At 41.9% G+C, this 13243-nt stretch overlaps 1 protein-coding gene across 4 annotated transcripts in view; it reads right to left on the bottom strand.

The window, feature by feature from the left end:
- Positions 1-13243, bottom strand: part of LOC139368599 (microphthalmia-associated transcription factor-like) — a 41174-nt gene that overhangs the window by 7584 nt on the left and 20347 nt on the right. For all 4 annotated transcript variants that reach the window (XM_071107657.1, XM_071107658.1, XM_071107659.1 and 1 more), the window contains exons 2-3: positions 11152-11422; positions 128-331 (exon numbers count right to left, since the gene is read on the bottom strand). In XM_071107657.1, the coding sequence (XP_070963758.1) occupies positions 128-331; positions 11152-11422 (475 nt within the window). The remainder of the gene's footprint in view (positions 1-127; positions 332-11151; positions 11423-13243) is intronic.

The following is a 13243-nucleotide window of genomic DNA, read 5'->3' as shown; positions in this document are numbered from 1 at the left end:
AAGCAGAATTCATGGAAAATTGTCAGAGATCATGGAGTGAAAAGCTCACAGAATTTACACGCACTGCATTGTAGCTTGGTGTCTATGGCCATGTTGCAGCCAGGTCTGTGAGAGAAAGAAGCTTTACCTCTTTCTCGCAGTTGATGTTGAGGGTGAGTAAGGCCATGGGGCTGTTGGGGGCACTGTTGCCCAGCCCCGGAGGCATACCCCCGTGGTCAGCGGGCTGGTTAGGGCAGGGCAGGGAGCCAATCTTGCCCAGGTAGCGCTTCACCTGCTGCTGCTGGGCCTGCTGGATGTGGTACTTGGTGGGGTTCTCCAGGTGAGTTTGCACCTGGAAGAGGGAGAGAGTGAAGAGAGGAGAGGGAGAGATATAAGTGTGAGAGTCTGAATCCTTAAACTCTGATACGATGGGTTGATGATCGTGGGTTGATGATCGTGGGTTATATTTCAGTTGTGCTGTGTAGTCAATAAAGGAGCCTTCAAGCATGATATCTCACGGATTAATAATAAACAGTCTTGAACACATTTCCCCATACAGAGATAATAACGATCATAAAGACATTGCATAGTAAAAGAATAAAGAAGCAGAGCAATTAGTTCAAATAGGAGTCGAGTGACAGTATCTTCTCCTTTGACAAAGGCAGTGGACCTGGGTTACTGAATAAAACATGAAAATAAAATAAAATGTCAGCTCAACTAGTGATACTGTCGTTGACTTGACCAGGGGAAGTCAACTATGGGTTGAAATGTTATAAAGTATCACTATGAAGATCCCTTTATTGATCAACAAAATAGTGATCAGATTTGTACTTGTATTCATGTTTTTGCTGTACAATTTGGATCTGCGTCATTGCATCCTCTCTATTGCTTAATAAAAGATCCCTTGTTATAAATACATGAATAACATTTCACACTACTCGTTCCTTTTAAACCCTAGAACTTAAAAGCCACACAAATGGACAGAAGGGACTTCTCAAGTGCTTATAATACAACCTGTCCCAAAAGACAGATTACAATAAGGATATTATTGCACCTACCTGATAATTATGGTATTCAAGCATCTCCAACATATTGCACAACTGATATTCCAACTCCAAATTAGATGCTTAAAACCCTCTATATTTATATTTCCTTTGACTATGCAGCAGGACCAGAGACTGTGCCTGTGCCTGTGATGCTCCACCTTCGATACTGATAATATGGGGAGGAACACGTTCAGCTCAGCTTATAAAAGGTGGAGAAAAAGTCATTAGCTACACATGTTAACACATCTGAGTAAGATACAATGAACCTTTTTAAGTTTGTGTTGTTTTATGTAAATTATTAATGCATGCCTTTATGTTGCTTGTTTGACGTCAGAATGGGAGTGTTACAAAGAGGATCTTTCTACAGCCAGGCCACCCTGTCTACTGACACTTGCCCTGGGCCAGATAACTCATCTCTTTTTTAAACACCATGCATGGCTACTGGTCGGTTCTTCTGTCATCTCTTTGGATGGTCAAATAATCGTTCACGGAGCTAAAACGTTTCATGGAAAATACAGGCTACATAGTATATTCATTTTTTGTCAAAATTAATTAAAACAGAATGAAAAACAAATACAAATATTTGTAAGAAAATAAAACTAAAAGGAAGGTCTACTTCATTCATCCGTTACGCACAGGAGCCTGACGTGCTACTAACTGTACTAACATGATAAGATGTCACAGTTTCTTAACATGAGCCTACAGCGATCTGTAACAATCTTTCTAACATCAAGTTGCTACCAAAGGATATCCTTCGACAGTTCACTCAATACTTTCAAGGGATCGTCACCTGCGGGATCGTCTGAGACCAGCCATCTGAACAGCTGATGAAACTGTGGGTTTGTACAACTGAAGAATTTTTGCACAAATTGTCAGAAACTGTCTCAGGGAAGCTCATCTGTGTGCTTGTCGTCCTCACCAGGGTCTTGACCTGACTACAGGTCAGCGTTGTAACCGACTTCAGTGGGCAAATGCTCACCTTCAATGGCTACTGGCACGCTGGAGAACTGTGCTCTTCATGGATGAATTCTGGTTTAAACTATACCGCGCAGAAGGCAGACAGCATGTATGGTGTCGTGTGGGCGAGTGGTTTACGGATTTCAACGTTGTGAACAGAGTGCCCCATGGTGGCAGTGGGGTTATGGTACGGGCAGGCATAAGCTACCGACAACGAACACAACAGCTTTTTATCATGGAAATTTGAATGCACAGAGAATCAGAGACTAGAGGCCCATTGTCACGCCATTCATCCACCGCCATCACCTAATGTTTCAACATGATAATGCTCTGCCCCATGTCGCAAGGATCTGTACACAATTCCTAGAAGCTGAAAATGTCCCAGTTCTTCCTTGGCCTGCATATTCAACAGACGTCACCGGTTGAGGCTGTTTGGGATGCTCTGGATCGACGTGAACGACAGCATGTTCCAGTTCCCACCAATATCCAGCAACTTTTGAAATTGTTTTTTATTTAACCTTTATTTAACTAGGCAAGTCTGTTAAGAACAAATTCTTATTTAAAATGACGGCCTACCAAAAGGCATCCTGCAAGGATGGGGGCCGGGGATTAAAGAAATATAAAAATAAATACAATATAAATATAGGACAAAACACATGTCACAACAAGAGAGACACAACACAACATAAAGAGAGACCTAATACAACAACATAACAGCAAAACATGACAACACAGCATGGTAGCAACACAACGTGTCACGTCCTGACCTTAGTTCCTTTTTTATGTCTCTATTTTAATTTGGTAAGGGCGTGAGTTGGGGTGGGCATTCTATGTTTTTGTTCTGTTTTGTATTTCTGCTTTTGGCCTGGTATGGTTCCCAATCAGAGGCAGCTGTCAATCGTTGTCTCTGATTGAGAACCATACTTAGGTAGCCTGTGTTCCCACTATGATTTGTGGGTAATTGTTTTCTGTTGTGTGTCTGCACCAGCCAGAACTGTTTCGGTCGTTCTCTTTGTTATTGCTGTGTTCATTAAATAAATATGGACACATACCACGCTGCACCTTGGTCCTCTCCTTCTTCCACCTACGACAGCCGTTACAACATGGTAGCAGCACAAAAACATGGTACAAACATTATTGGGCAAAGTCAACAACACAAAGGTCAAGAAGGTAGAGACAACAATACACCATACAAAGCAGCCACAACTGTCAGTAAGAGTGTCCATGATTGAGTCTTTAAGATAAAACTGTTCAGTTTGAGTGTCTGTTGCAGCTCCAGTCGCTAGCTGCAGCGAACTGAAAAGAGGAGCGACCCAGGGATGTGTGTGCTTTGGGGACCTTTACCAGAATGTGACTGGTGATTTGTTTAACACTTTTTTGGTTACTACATGATTCCATGTGTTATTCCATAGTGTTGATGTCTTCACTGTTATTCTACAATGTAGAAAATAGTCAAAATAAAGAAAAACCCTTGAATCCGTAGACGTGTCCAAACGTTTGACTGGTTCTGTATGTACAAGTGTGTATTATACACATGAGAATTGGAAATGTGTTTTTGGCATATCCCAACTTTCCCTGAGACACCCTCGGAGACTGGGGTCACGGCCAGTGTCTGACAATATCAACGGCGATCCTGGAACAATTATGGTAAAGTGCCTTGCTCAAGGGCACAGCGACCAATTGTTCAACTTGTCGGAGATTCGAACTAGCGACTGTTCAGTTATTGGGCCAACGCTCAAACCGCTAGGCTACATGCCAAGTGTGTATGTATATGTGTTTGTGCACTTGTGTGTTTTAATGTTTTAATGAATTTGTGCAATTCACTAGCATTGAGATTCTCTTTGAAAGTGCCACTCACACATCATCGTGGATCATAACAACATGCTGATCAATCTGATAACAAGGTCATTTAGAGTCTCTTTACTTCATCACATGCGGTTCAACACTCCTATTACTGTACTAGCATGACTACTACATGCATGTACTTACTACATCTCATGGTAATATCATTCTACAAGGTAGTGAGTGACCAGGCAAATGTTATTGCAAATCTGACATGAAGTTACACTATGATTACAATACATTTTCTACATTTCAGAGTTTCTTCATAATACGGCAATCTTTCTGACATCGTCCCCACTGCAGTCCTACATCTGTTCCCACCAGGGAACACCAAATCATACTCCAAGCCAATCTCCCTCAGTATTTTCTTGACCTGGTCAAATTCCTTCTGCTAATGTTGAATATCTCCACAGTGGAAGGGAGGGGGTGTAAATACCGCTTTTGTCATGTTGAATTGCATTGAGTTGATATAGCAACATCTATTTACCAGGGTGCAATTGAGACAATGGAACAAGGCCAGCAATGGATATGAATAATTTTCTTACACACACACACACACACACACACACACACACACACACACACACACACACACACACACACACACACACACACACACACACACACACACACACACACAAGTTCTCCCACTTAAAAAGATGAGAGAGGGGCCTTTAATTTTCATCATAGGTACACTTCAACTATGACAGACAAAATGAGAATTTTTTTTCCAGAATATCACATTGTAGGATTTTTAATGAATTTATTTGCAAATTATGGTGGAAAATAAGTATTTGGTCAATAACAAAAGTTTATCTCAATGCTTTGTTATATACCCTTTGTTGGCAATGACAGAGGTCAAACGTTTTCTGTAAGTCTTCACAAGGTTTTCACACACTGTTGCTGGTATTTTGGCCCATTCCTCCATGCAGATCTCCTCTAGAGCAGTGATGTTTTGGGGCTGTTGCTGGGCAACACAGACTTTCAACTCCCTTCAAAGATGTTCTATGGGGTTGAGATCTGGAGACTGGCTAGGCCACTCCAGGACCTTGAAATGCTTCTTACGAAGCCACTCCTTCGTTGCCCGGGCGGTGTGTTTGGGATCATTGTCATGCTGAAAGACCCATCCACGTTTCATCTTCAATGCTGATGGAAGGAGGTTTTCACTCAAAATCTCACGATACATGGCCCCATTCATTCTTTCCTTTACACGGATCAGTCGTCCTGGTCCCTTTGCAGAAAAACAGCCCCAAAGCATGATGTTTCCACCCCGTGCTTCACAGTGGGTATGGTGTTCTTTGGATGCAACTCAGCATTCTTTGTCCTCCAAACATGACGAGTTGAGTTTTTACCAAAAAGTTCTATTTTGGTTTCATCTGACCATATGACATTCTCCCAATCTTCTTCTGGATCATCCAAATGCTCTCTAGCAAACTTCAGACGGGCCTGGACATGTACTGGCGGCGTAGTGTGTTACTGATGGTAGGCTTTGTTACTTTGGTCCCAGCTCTCTGCAGGTCATTCACTAGGTCCCCCCGTGTGGTTCTGGGATTTTTGTTCACCGTTCTTGTGATCATTTTGACCCCACGGTATGAGATCTTGCGTTGAGCCCCAGATCGAGGGAGATTATCAGTGGTCTTGTATGTCTTCCATTTCCTAATAATTGCTCCCACAGTTGATTTCTTCAAACCAAGCTGCTTACCTATTGCAAATTCAGTCTTCCCAGCCTGGTGCAGGTCTACAATTTTGTTTCTGGTGTCCTTTGACAGCTCTTTTGTCTTGGCCATAGTGGAGTTTGGAGTGTGACTGTTTGAGGTTGTGGACAGGTGTCTTTTATACTGATAACAAGTTCAAACAGGTGCCATTAATACAGGTAACGAGTGGAGGACAGAGGAGCCTCTTAAAGAAGAAGTTACAGGTCTGTGAGAGCCAGAAATCTTGCTTGTTTGTAGGTGACCAAATACTTATTTTCCACCATATTTTGCAAATAAATAAATAAAAAATCCTACAATGTGATTTTCTGGATTTTCTTTCTAATTTTGTCTGTCATAGTTGAAGTGTACCTATGATGAAAATTACAGCCCTCTCTCATCTTTTTAAGTGGGAGAACTTGCACAATTGGTGGCTGACTAAATACTTTTTTGCCCCACTGTACATACATACATATAAATTGATTGGCATTGAAATAATAATGTAGATTATAACACTGGATATCCCAAAAATAGTAAACCAAGAAGCAGGTAACAAAAATCTGCACTATTTCTACATTACCTAAAACATGTATTAGTATTGGCCGGAATGGCAGAATGCAGGCGTGATAAAAATGGATTTCACTCTTGACACAGATTGAACATTAAGCTTCCGGTAACTGAACTTGAAATCACACTTTGTGGTCTTTGCCTTACGGTTCTTATTTGATGTCATATAATATAACTTCCACGAAATAAACACTACTAACTTTGTCTTAGATCAAACTTGATTAACAGGACATTAATAGAATAAAAGACACATGAAATAATCTATCCACCAAAACAAGACATGGCTCTGTTCTGCAGCCCATGTGCTGCAGCCATCAATACAGTCCTCAGGCCACAAGCAGCTCCTCCCCAGTAAAAGTCAATAAAAAAGGTCACTTTGTACAACTATTTGTGTGATGAGGAGCATGCATCACTGAGGAGCCTTTAGGGAGCTATGATGAGATCTTAATGTTTGTTCATGACCATAGACAAACTGATGGGTCCAAAGAAAAGCTAGCTAAAGCATACTGTCAAATAAAACATTGAAACAAACACCCTTTTTGCCAATGTTAGTTTTTAAAAACAGACATCGTACTAAAACAATTCTGGTCCAGGATGCTTTCTTTCCTACGGATGAGTACAGTGACACAGCATTATCCATGCATGCAGTTGTAACTCTATATGAAACCATAAAACCATTACCTAGAGCAGTGGTTCCCAACCTTTTTCGGTTACTGTACCACCAACCAGGAGCAGTGCGGCTTGGTTGGGTTGTGTTTCGGAGGACGCATGGCTTTTGACCTTCGTCTCTCCCGAACCCGTACGGGAGTTGGAGCGATGAGACAAGATAGTAACTACTAACAATTGGATACCACGAAATTGGGGAGAAGCCTCCCCCATTTAAACATTTTTTTTTTCTTTATTTTACTATTGTCTACATTGTAGAATAATAGTGAAGACATCAAAATGATGAAATAACACATATGGAATCATGTAGTAACCAAAAAAGTTCTAAACCCTGGAATGAGTAGGTGTGTCCAAACCCGAGACAATAAGAAGACACTGGGGCAGAATAAATTCAACCACACCTGTTTCATCACAAAACCGGACGAGCAACCGCTGTCCAGTGAAGTCCACAAAGCATATTGCATGTACAGTAACAGACAGTTACATGCCAGATAGCATGGTCAAGCAAGTTCATGTTTCCGACATTTTTGGACCACTAAACAACTATTGATTTAGAACCACAGAGTTACCGCAAGTCGCAAAGAAAACAGGAGCTGTCTCCACTCTTCCAGCACCATGTATACTTTAACATTATCAAATCCCCTATGCTTAGTGTAATAAAGTGACAACTTAAAGGTACTAAAAACGATTTAGTCCAATCAACGTAAGCTAAATATGATGTGGCTGTCCATGGTCCTGATGTCTGTGAGTGTGTGTGCTTTCATGCAAGTAGAAAAACATGTTGATTCACCCTACTTGTAGAGAAACGCCATCCTCCTCTCTTCCATGTTAACAAAACATCTATCACTCTGTCATACAGTACACACTTTTATATTTTGCTGTCCTAGGCTACCTGGCTAAAATGCTTGCTCACTAGCCTAACTTCCATTTATGGGCAATGTTAGCTAGTTAACATTAGCCTTCTACATCTAGCTATATATTGAACTTCCATCCTCTCTGGCCGGGGGCACAACAATGTATGAATTAATGGTTGGAACAGAATCGCCATTATAATCATTGGCCAGTATGGAAAATTAAGTAAAACCACAAGTCCAAATCCCTATTTCCATCCATAGCTAATTTAGGAAAGGGACAGTTTTAGCTACATAGCCACAGGAGGACAACAACACAACGAGATGCAACAATTCAAGTTTTTCTGTCAATGACGTATGCACTCAATGGGATTTGATAGGAGTGATTTTTTTGGGTGCGCCAGGACCATTCACAGTTGAGCTCGCTCAGTTTAGCTGATTGACAAATGTTTTACATTTTTATCAAGGGAGGCCAAATGCTCAATGGCTTCCCTTCAATGCTAGGGGCGGCAACAATGTCATACTTGTTTGGACCAGACATCAGATAGATGGCCTACACGTAGAGAGACAGCGGGGCGCTGTTTCGCTCACTCTGATGCTTTCTCCTGTGAGATACAGTACATTCAGCCTCTTGCGAATTGAAGAAAAATTCTGAAACACAGAGACGAAAGATAAATTATTTTTATTGGTCAATTTTGGGGGGAAGCCTGGCTTCCCTTGGCATCCAAGAATACACGCCACTGCCACCAACTGAATTCTGCTCTGCCCGCAATACTCCAGAAGTGCCCCTTCGTGTGCATTTTACCAGTAGGCCTATGGTCTCATGAGTCTTCTCATGTACCCACTGTGGAAAGGCCTAGTACCCCCAGCAGTCATAGTACCCCTGGTTGGGAACCACTGACCTCGAGTGTGTATTTGTTCAAGGAAAAACAAGGAACGTGTCTTTCCTCATCCAATAGTGTACCAGATTGTACAACACACAATGGTTCCCTATGAAGCTGATAGTCTGTGCAAGTCCTTGTTGTAAGAGATAGAGAAGGTGACCTTATGAAAATCTTATCAATGAGAGCAAACCTAAATTAAATAATTTCCTGAGCTTTATAATTCTTAACAACATTTCCTTTTTAAAATTATATCTATTATAAATTTGTCTCAAAAGGTTTAATAATATTGCATTGGATGAATTAACTGTTGCTTTAAAATGGACCAAAGTGACCGGCTGTAAACTAGTAAATACGAGAATTACAGTATGTGACATCCATGGATAAATACATAATGCTTCATTAAATCTATAACTTTGATCTAAAAGAACACATCCTGTCATTTTCAGAGATGAACACTATGCACAATACTTTGTTCTCTCTTAATATGCTAATTCATTTTCAATAAATCTGGAAATCATGTTGAACCCTTTTAGGAAATTATCCTACATAAATTTCAAAGCTAGTGTTTTTTTTAACCTTAAATATGCCATGGAATGAAAGCAGTGGGGCTAATTACGAGCATTCTTAGCTGAATTAGCATTGGGGTGTTTGGTAAGACTGTGCTTGCCTTTGTCCTGATCCCCAAACTGATCCCGTACTTATTCCTCCGAAGGTCAGGGGTCACTTGGTTAATTAAGGGCCCAAATCGGTCTTTAGACAAACCTATCTGAGGTTAATGCTTTCCCTTTTAAGGTCCAGCTGCTCCACCTGGTACCCCTAAGCTAATTTTGTGTAGCTTTGTGTAGACGGTGCTAATCTAGTCACAGACATGCAAGCAGGTTAACCTTGCTCTGCAGTGCACAGTGCTAGGCAGGAACAGGCCTTTCATTTGTGGAATTTCAGTCAATGAAGAATGCCGTAAACTCAGACCCCAGAATCACAGAATCATCTTCCAGCTTGTCATGTCAAACACTTTAATGGGGGATATCCTAAACCTCTCAAAGAGCTAAATATTATACAGAGTATAGGCTAAGCAATGTTTATGTTGTATGTGGAGGGCAATGCCTTCAATGGTTGTATTATCTTGCAAGTGTGGACCCATGCCACACTTTCAGTATGAGGACAAGAGGGGAGCACTACTTCTATACCCACTGCTCTTTGTACTATTTGAACTAATCCACTACTTTAAAACTGTATTAAATGTTATTTTACATAATGGGATTAAGGCTTTGACACATTAGGAAGGTAACACATTTTTCTTTCAAAGAATCAATTCTCTATGAATAATCTATATAATCTGCCAGTGTTATTGACATAATAAAATGTTACAGTGATATGAAACACTTGCACAGATACAACTAACTTTCACAAACAGAAACGGTTGACTTCAAAAAAAAATCCTACATGAGTAAACTTCAATCACAACAATCACACGGATTCCAGTACAACGTGGACTAGGGCTTTTTCTACTGCTAAATTATTACAACGCTTCCAGTAAATCTTCATGTTCAGAGCGTTCACAGATAATCCAGAGCCAAATCAGTCACCATGAATCAGTCTCGCCTGATCTCCTTAGAATGAGGTTCTGCCTCAGAAAAGTGTGAACACATTGGTAAAACAATTGTAAAATAATTCCCTCACTGTTTTGTTAATGGGTGGCAGTATGGCCTTTAGAAAAGCATGTCAGGCAGTTCACATTATAATGTACTGTATCATTGTGTTCATATCTATATCCTTTATGATTCTTATTCTCAAATAAATTTCACTTCAGAAATGAAAATGGTATATATTGTACAGTGATAACCAATCACTCAATCAAGACGATTGTAGTGACAATGTTGGAAACAACAGGAAAATTGTAATATGTTAAGGAAAAGACAAAGGAGAAATATCTATCCAGTCATGCAAACTGCTTGAGATATGAAGTTTTGGATAGTTCTTCAATATAGAACACTTTCCATTTACATCTGGAACGGTTTTCATTTATTTTTTAGAATATGCACGTTTTGATATTAGTAATACTATTTCTAAAGAAAGACAAATAAATGTAATGCAATCTAAAACACTTACCAAATTATCTTTATTTTGCTGGGTGTGCTCTCATCAAGTATTGTATAGTACGTGCGTTGTGGTAGTTATCACACTGTCTCCATTAGTTCAGAAAATGTACAACTCTCTCGAGTCCCCAAGAGCAGACTAACAATGAATCAAAGCTATGAAAATATGTGAATTTAGCTCAGCAAATAGGATTAAAGATGGCTATGTCCAAATGGCTGGAAGCACAGCATGCATTACAGAGGAATTCTTTCAGGAAAGATAATCCCCATGTGCGTTTTAACTCACTTCACTCATCCCCACGTTTTTACACCCTATCATAGTAAACCATGTTTGATCGACTGTCCAGAAGACTTATGATCAAGTTGCCAATATAGAGTCATCAAACCCACAGTACCTTCAACAAACAAAACATCTGATGATGTATGCCTGCATCTATAGGGGACAGTGAGAGCTCTGGAAGTCAGAGTGAGGAGTGGCATTGTTGTCACGGTTGTCAGATCACAGAGAAGCCAGTCAGGAAGTGGGTGTGTCATCTGTGTCATTAGGTGTGAGGATGATACTAATTGCTTACCTTCAGCACCTCCATGGGCAGCTGGGATGCGGGGGGCAGGCTGGGAGGAGCGCTGACATTGATGGCCGGTGTCTGGCCGTGCGTGCGATTGTGGGCGGCGGTGATCTTGGGGTACTGTGAGGTGGAGGAGGCCTGGCGTCTCTTCTGCTCCCGCCGCTCCTGCTCCTGGAGCTGCTCTCGCATCAACTGCTGCCGCAGCAGGATCCGTGATGTTGTGGTCGAGGAGCCCAATGGGGGCTTGGAAGATGAGCATGGCTGGTCTGAAGGATTACTGCAGGACGGCGAGACAGACGCCAGGCAGGGCATCAGGAAAGAAGAGGGTGAGGTAAGACAATGAGGGGTAAGGAGTGGAAGAAAGGTCAGAGAAAAGAGAGGGGCATTGAACCATTATGATCTACAGTACTGGGATCAGGAAGAAGCCACATCACAGTGAGAAAATATACAAATGTCTTCTAAATGTGTTCTAGATGTTACACGGAACTGCTGGTCTGCAAGCTAGAGTGTCCTTTCTGCAGCAGAATACTGCACACCCTCCCTCCTGCACATATAATCCAAGTAAAAATTCTCTGTCTTAGGTCACTTAGAATCACCACTTTACTTTAAGAATGTGAAATGTTCTTTCTTTCATCACATTCCCAGTGGGTCAGACATTTACATACCCTCAATTAGTATTTGGTGGCATTGCCTTTAAAAATGGTTTAACTTGGGTCAAAAGTTTTGGGAAGCTTTCCACAATAAGTTGGGTGAATTTTGGCCCATTCCTCCTGACAGAGCTGGTGTAACTGAGTCAGGTTTGTCGGCCCCCTTGCTCGCACACACTTTTTCAGTTCTGCCCACAAATGTTCTGTTGGATTGAGGTCAGGGCTTTGTGATGGACACTCCAATACCTTGACTTTGTTGTCCTTAAGACAATTGCCACAACTTTGGAAGTACGCTTGGGGTCACCTCCATTTGACTCAAATGATATCAATTAGCCTATCAGAAGCTTCTAAAGCCATGACATAATTTTCTGGAATTGTCCAATCTGTTTAAAGGCACAGTCAACTTAGTGTATGTAAATTTCTTACCCACTGTAATTGTGATACAGTGAATTATAAGTGAAACAATCTGTCTGTAAATGGTTGTTGGAAAAATGACTTGTATCATGCACAAAGTAGATGTCCTAACCGACTTGCCAAAACAATAGTTTGTTAACAAGAAATGTATGGAGTGGTTGAAAAACGAGTTTCAATGACTCCAACCAAAGTGTATGTAAACTGCTCTCCCATGCCATGTCCAACCTCGGGTCAGCCGCGGCCAGCCCTATAAGGGACTGTATTGTGGGGGCCAGCCCTATAAGGGACTGTGTTGTGGGGGCCAGCCCTATAAGGGACTGTGTTGTGGGGGCCAGCCCAATAAGGGACTGTGTTGTGGGGGCCAGCCCAATAAGGGACTGTGTTGTGGGGGCCAGCCCAATAAGGGACTGTGTTGTGGGGGCCAGCCCTATAAGGGACTGTGTTGTGGGGGCCAGCCCTATAAGGGACTGTGTTGTGGGGGCCAGCCCTATAAGGGACTGTGTTGTGGGGGCCAGCCCTATAAGGGACTGTGTTGTGGGGGCCAGCCCTATAAGGGACTATGTTGTGGGGGCCAGCCCTATAAGGGACTGTGTTGTGGGGGCCAGCCCTATAAGGGACTGTGTTGCGGGGGCCAGCCCTATAAGGGACTGTGTTGTGGGGGTATAAAGTTGTTTGATGCCAATATCTCGCCATGCTCAGAATCACAATGGCTTGATCCTGCCTCCATTTATCACAGCAGCGCAGACAGGGCCTGCCATGATATTAGACAAATATTATTCAAACTTTGAACCCCTCGCCCATAAATTAGGAGCTAAATTGCCTCGATGCCGTTATGTGGGGAGAATGTATGGGCTTTCGTCACCTTCAAAGTAATTGAAGGGGCTGTGTGGGGGCTGTGCTTTGGCAAAGTGGGTGGGGTTATATCCTTCCTGTTTGGCCCTGTCCGGGGGTGTCCTCGGAGTGGGCCACAGTGTCTCCTGACCCCTCCTGTCTCAGCCTCCAGTATTTATGCTGCAGTAGTTTATGTGTCGGGGGGC

The sequence above is a fragment of the Oncorhynchus clarkii genome, chromosome 16 (assembly GCF_045791955.1).
Source record: "Oncorhynchus clarkii lewisi isolate Uvic-CL-2024 chromosome 16, UVic_Ocla_1.0, whole genome shotgun sequence".
In the NCBI taxonomy this organism is placed as follows: Eukaryota; Metazoa; Chordata; class Actinopteri; order Salmoniformes; family Salmonidae; genus Oncorhynchus; species Oncorhynchus clarkii.
The sequence above is the reverse complement of the archived record's forward strand: the minus strand, read 5'-3'. Positions and strand labels throughout refer to the sequence as shown.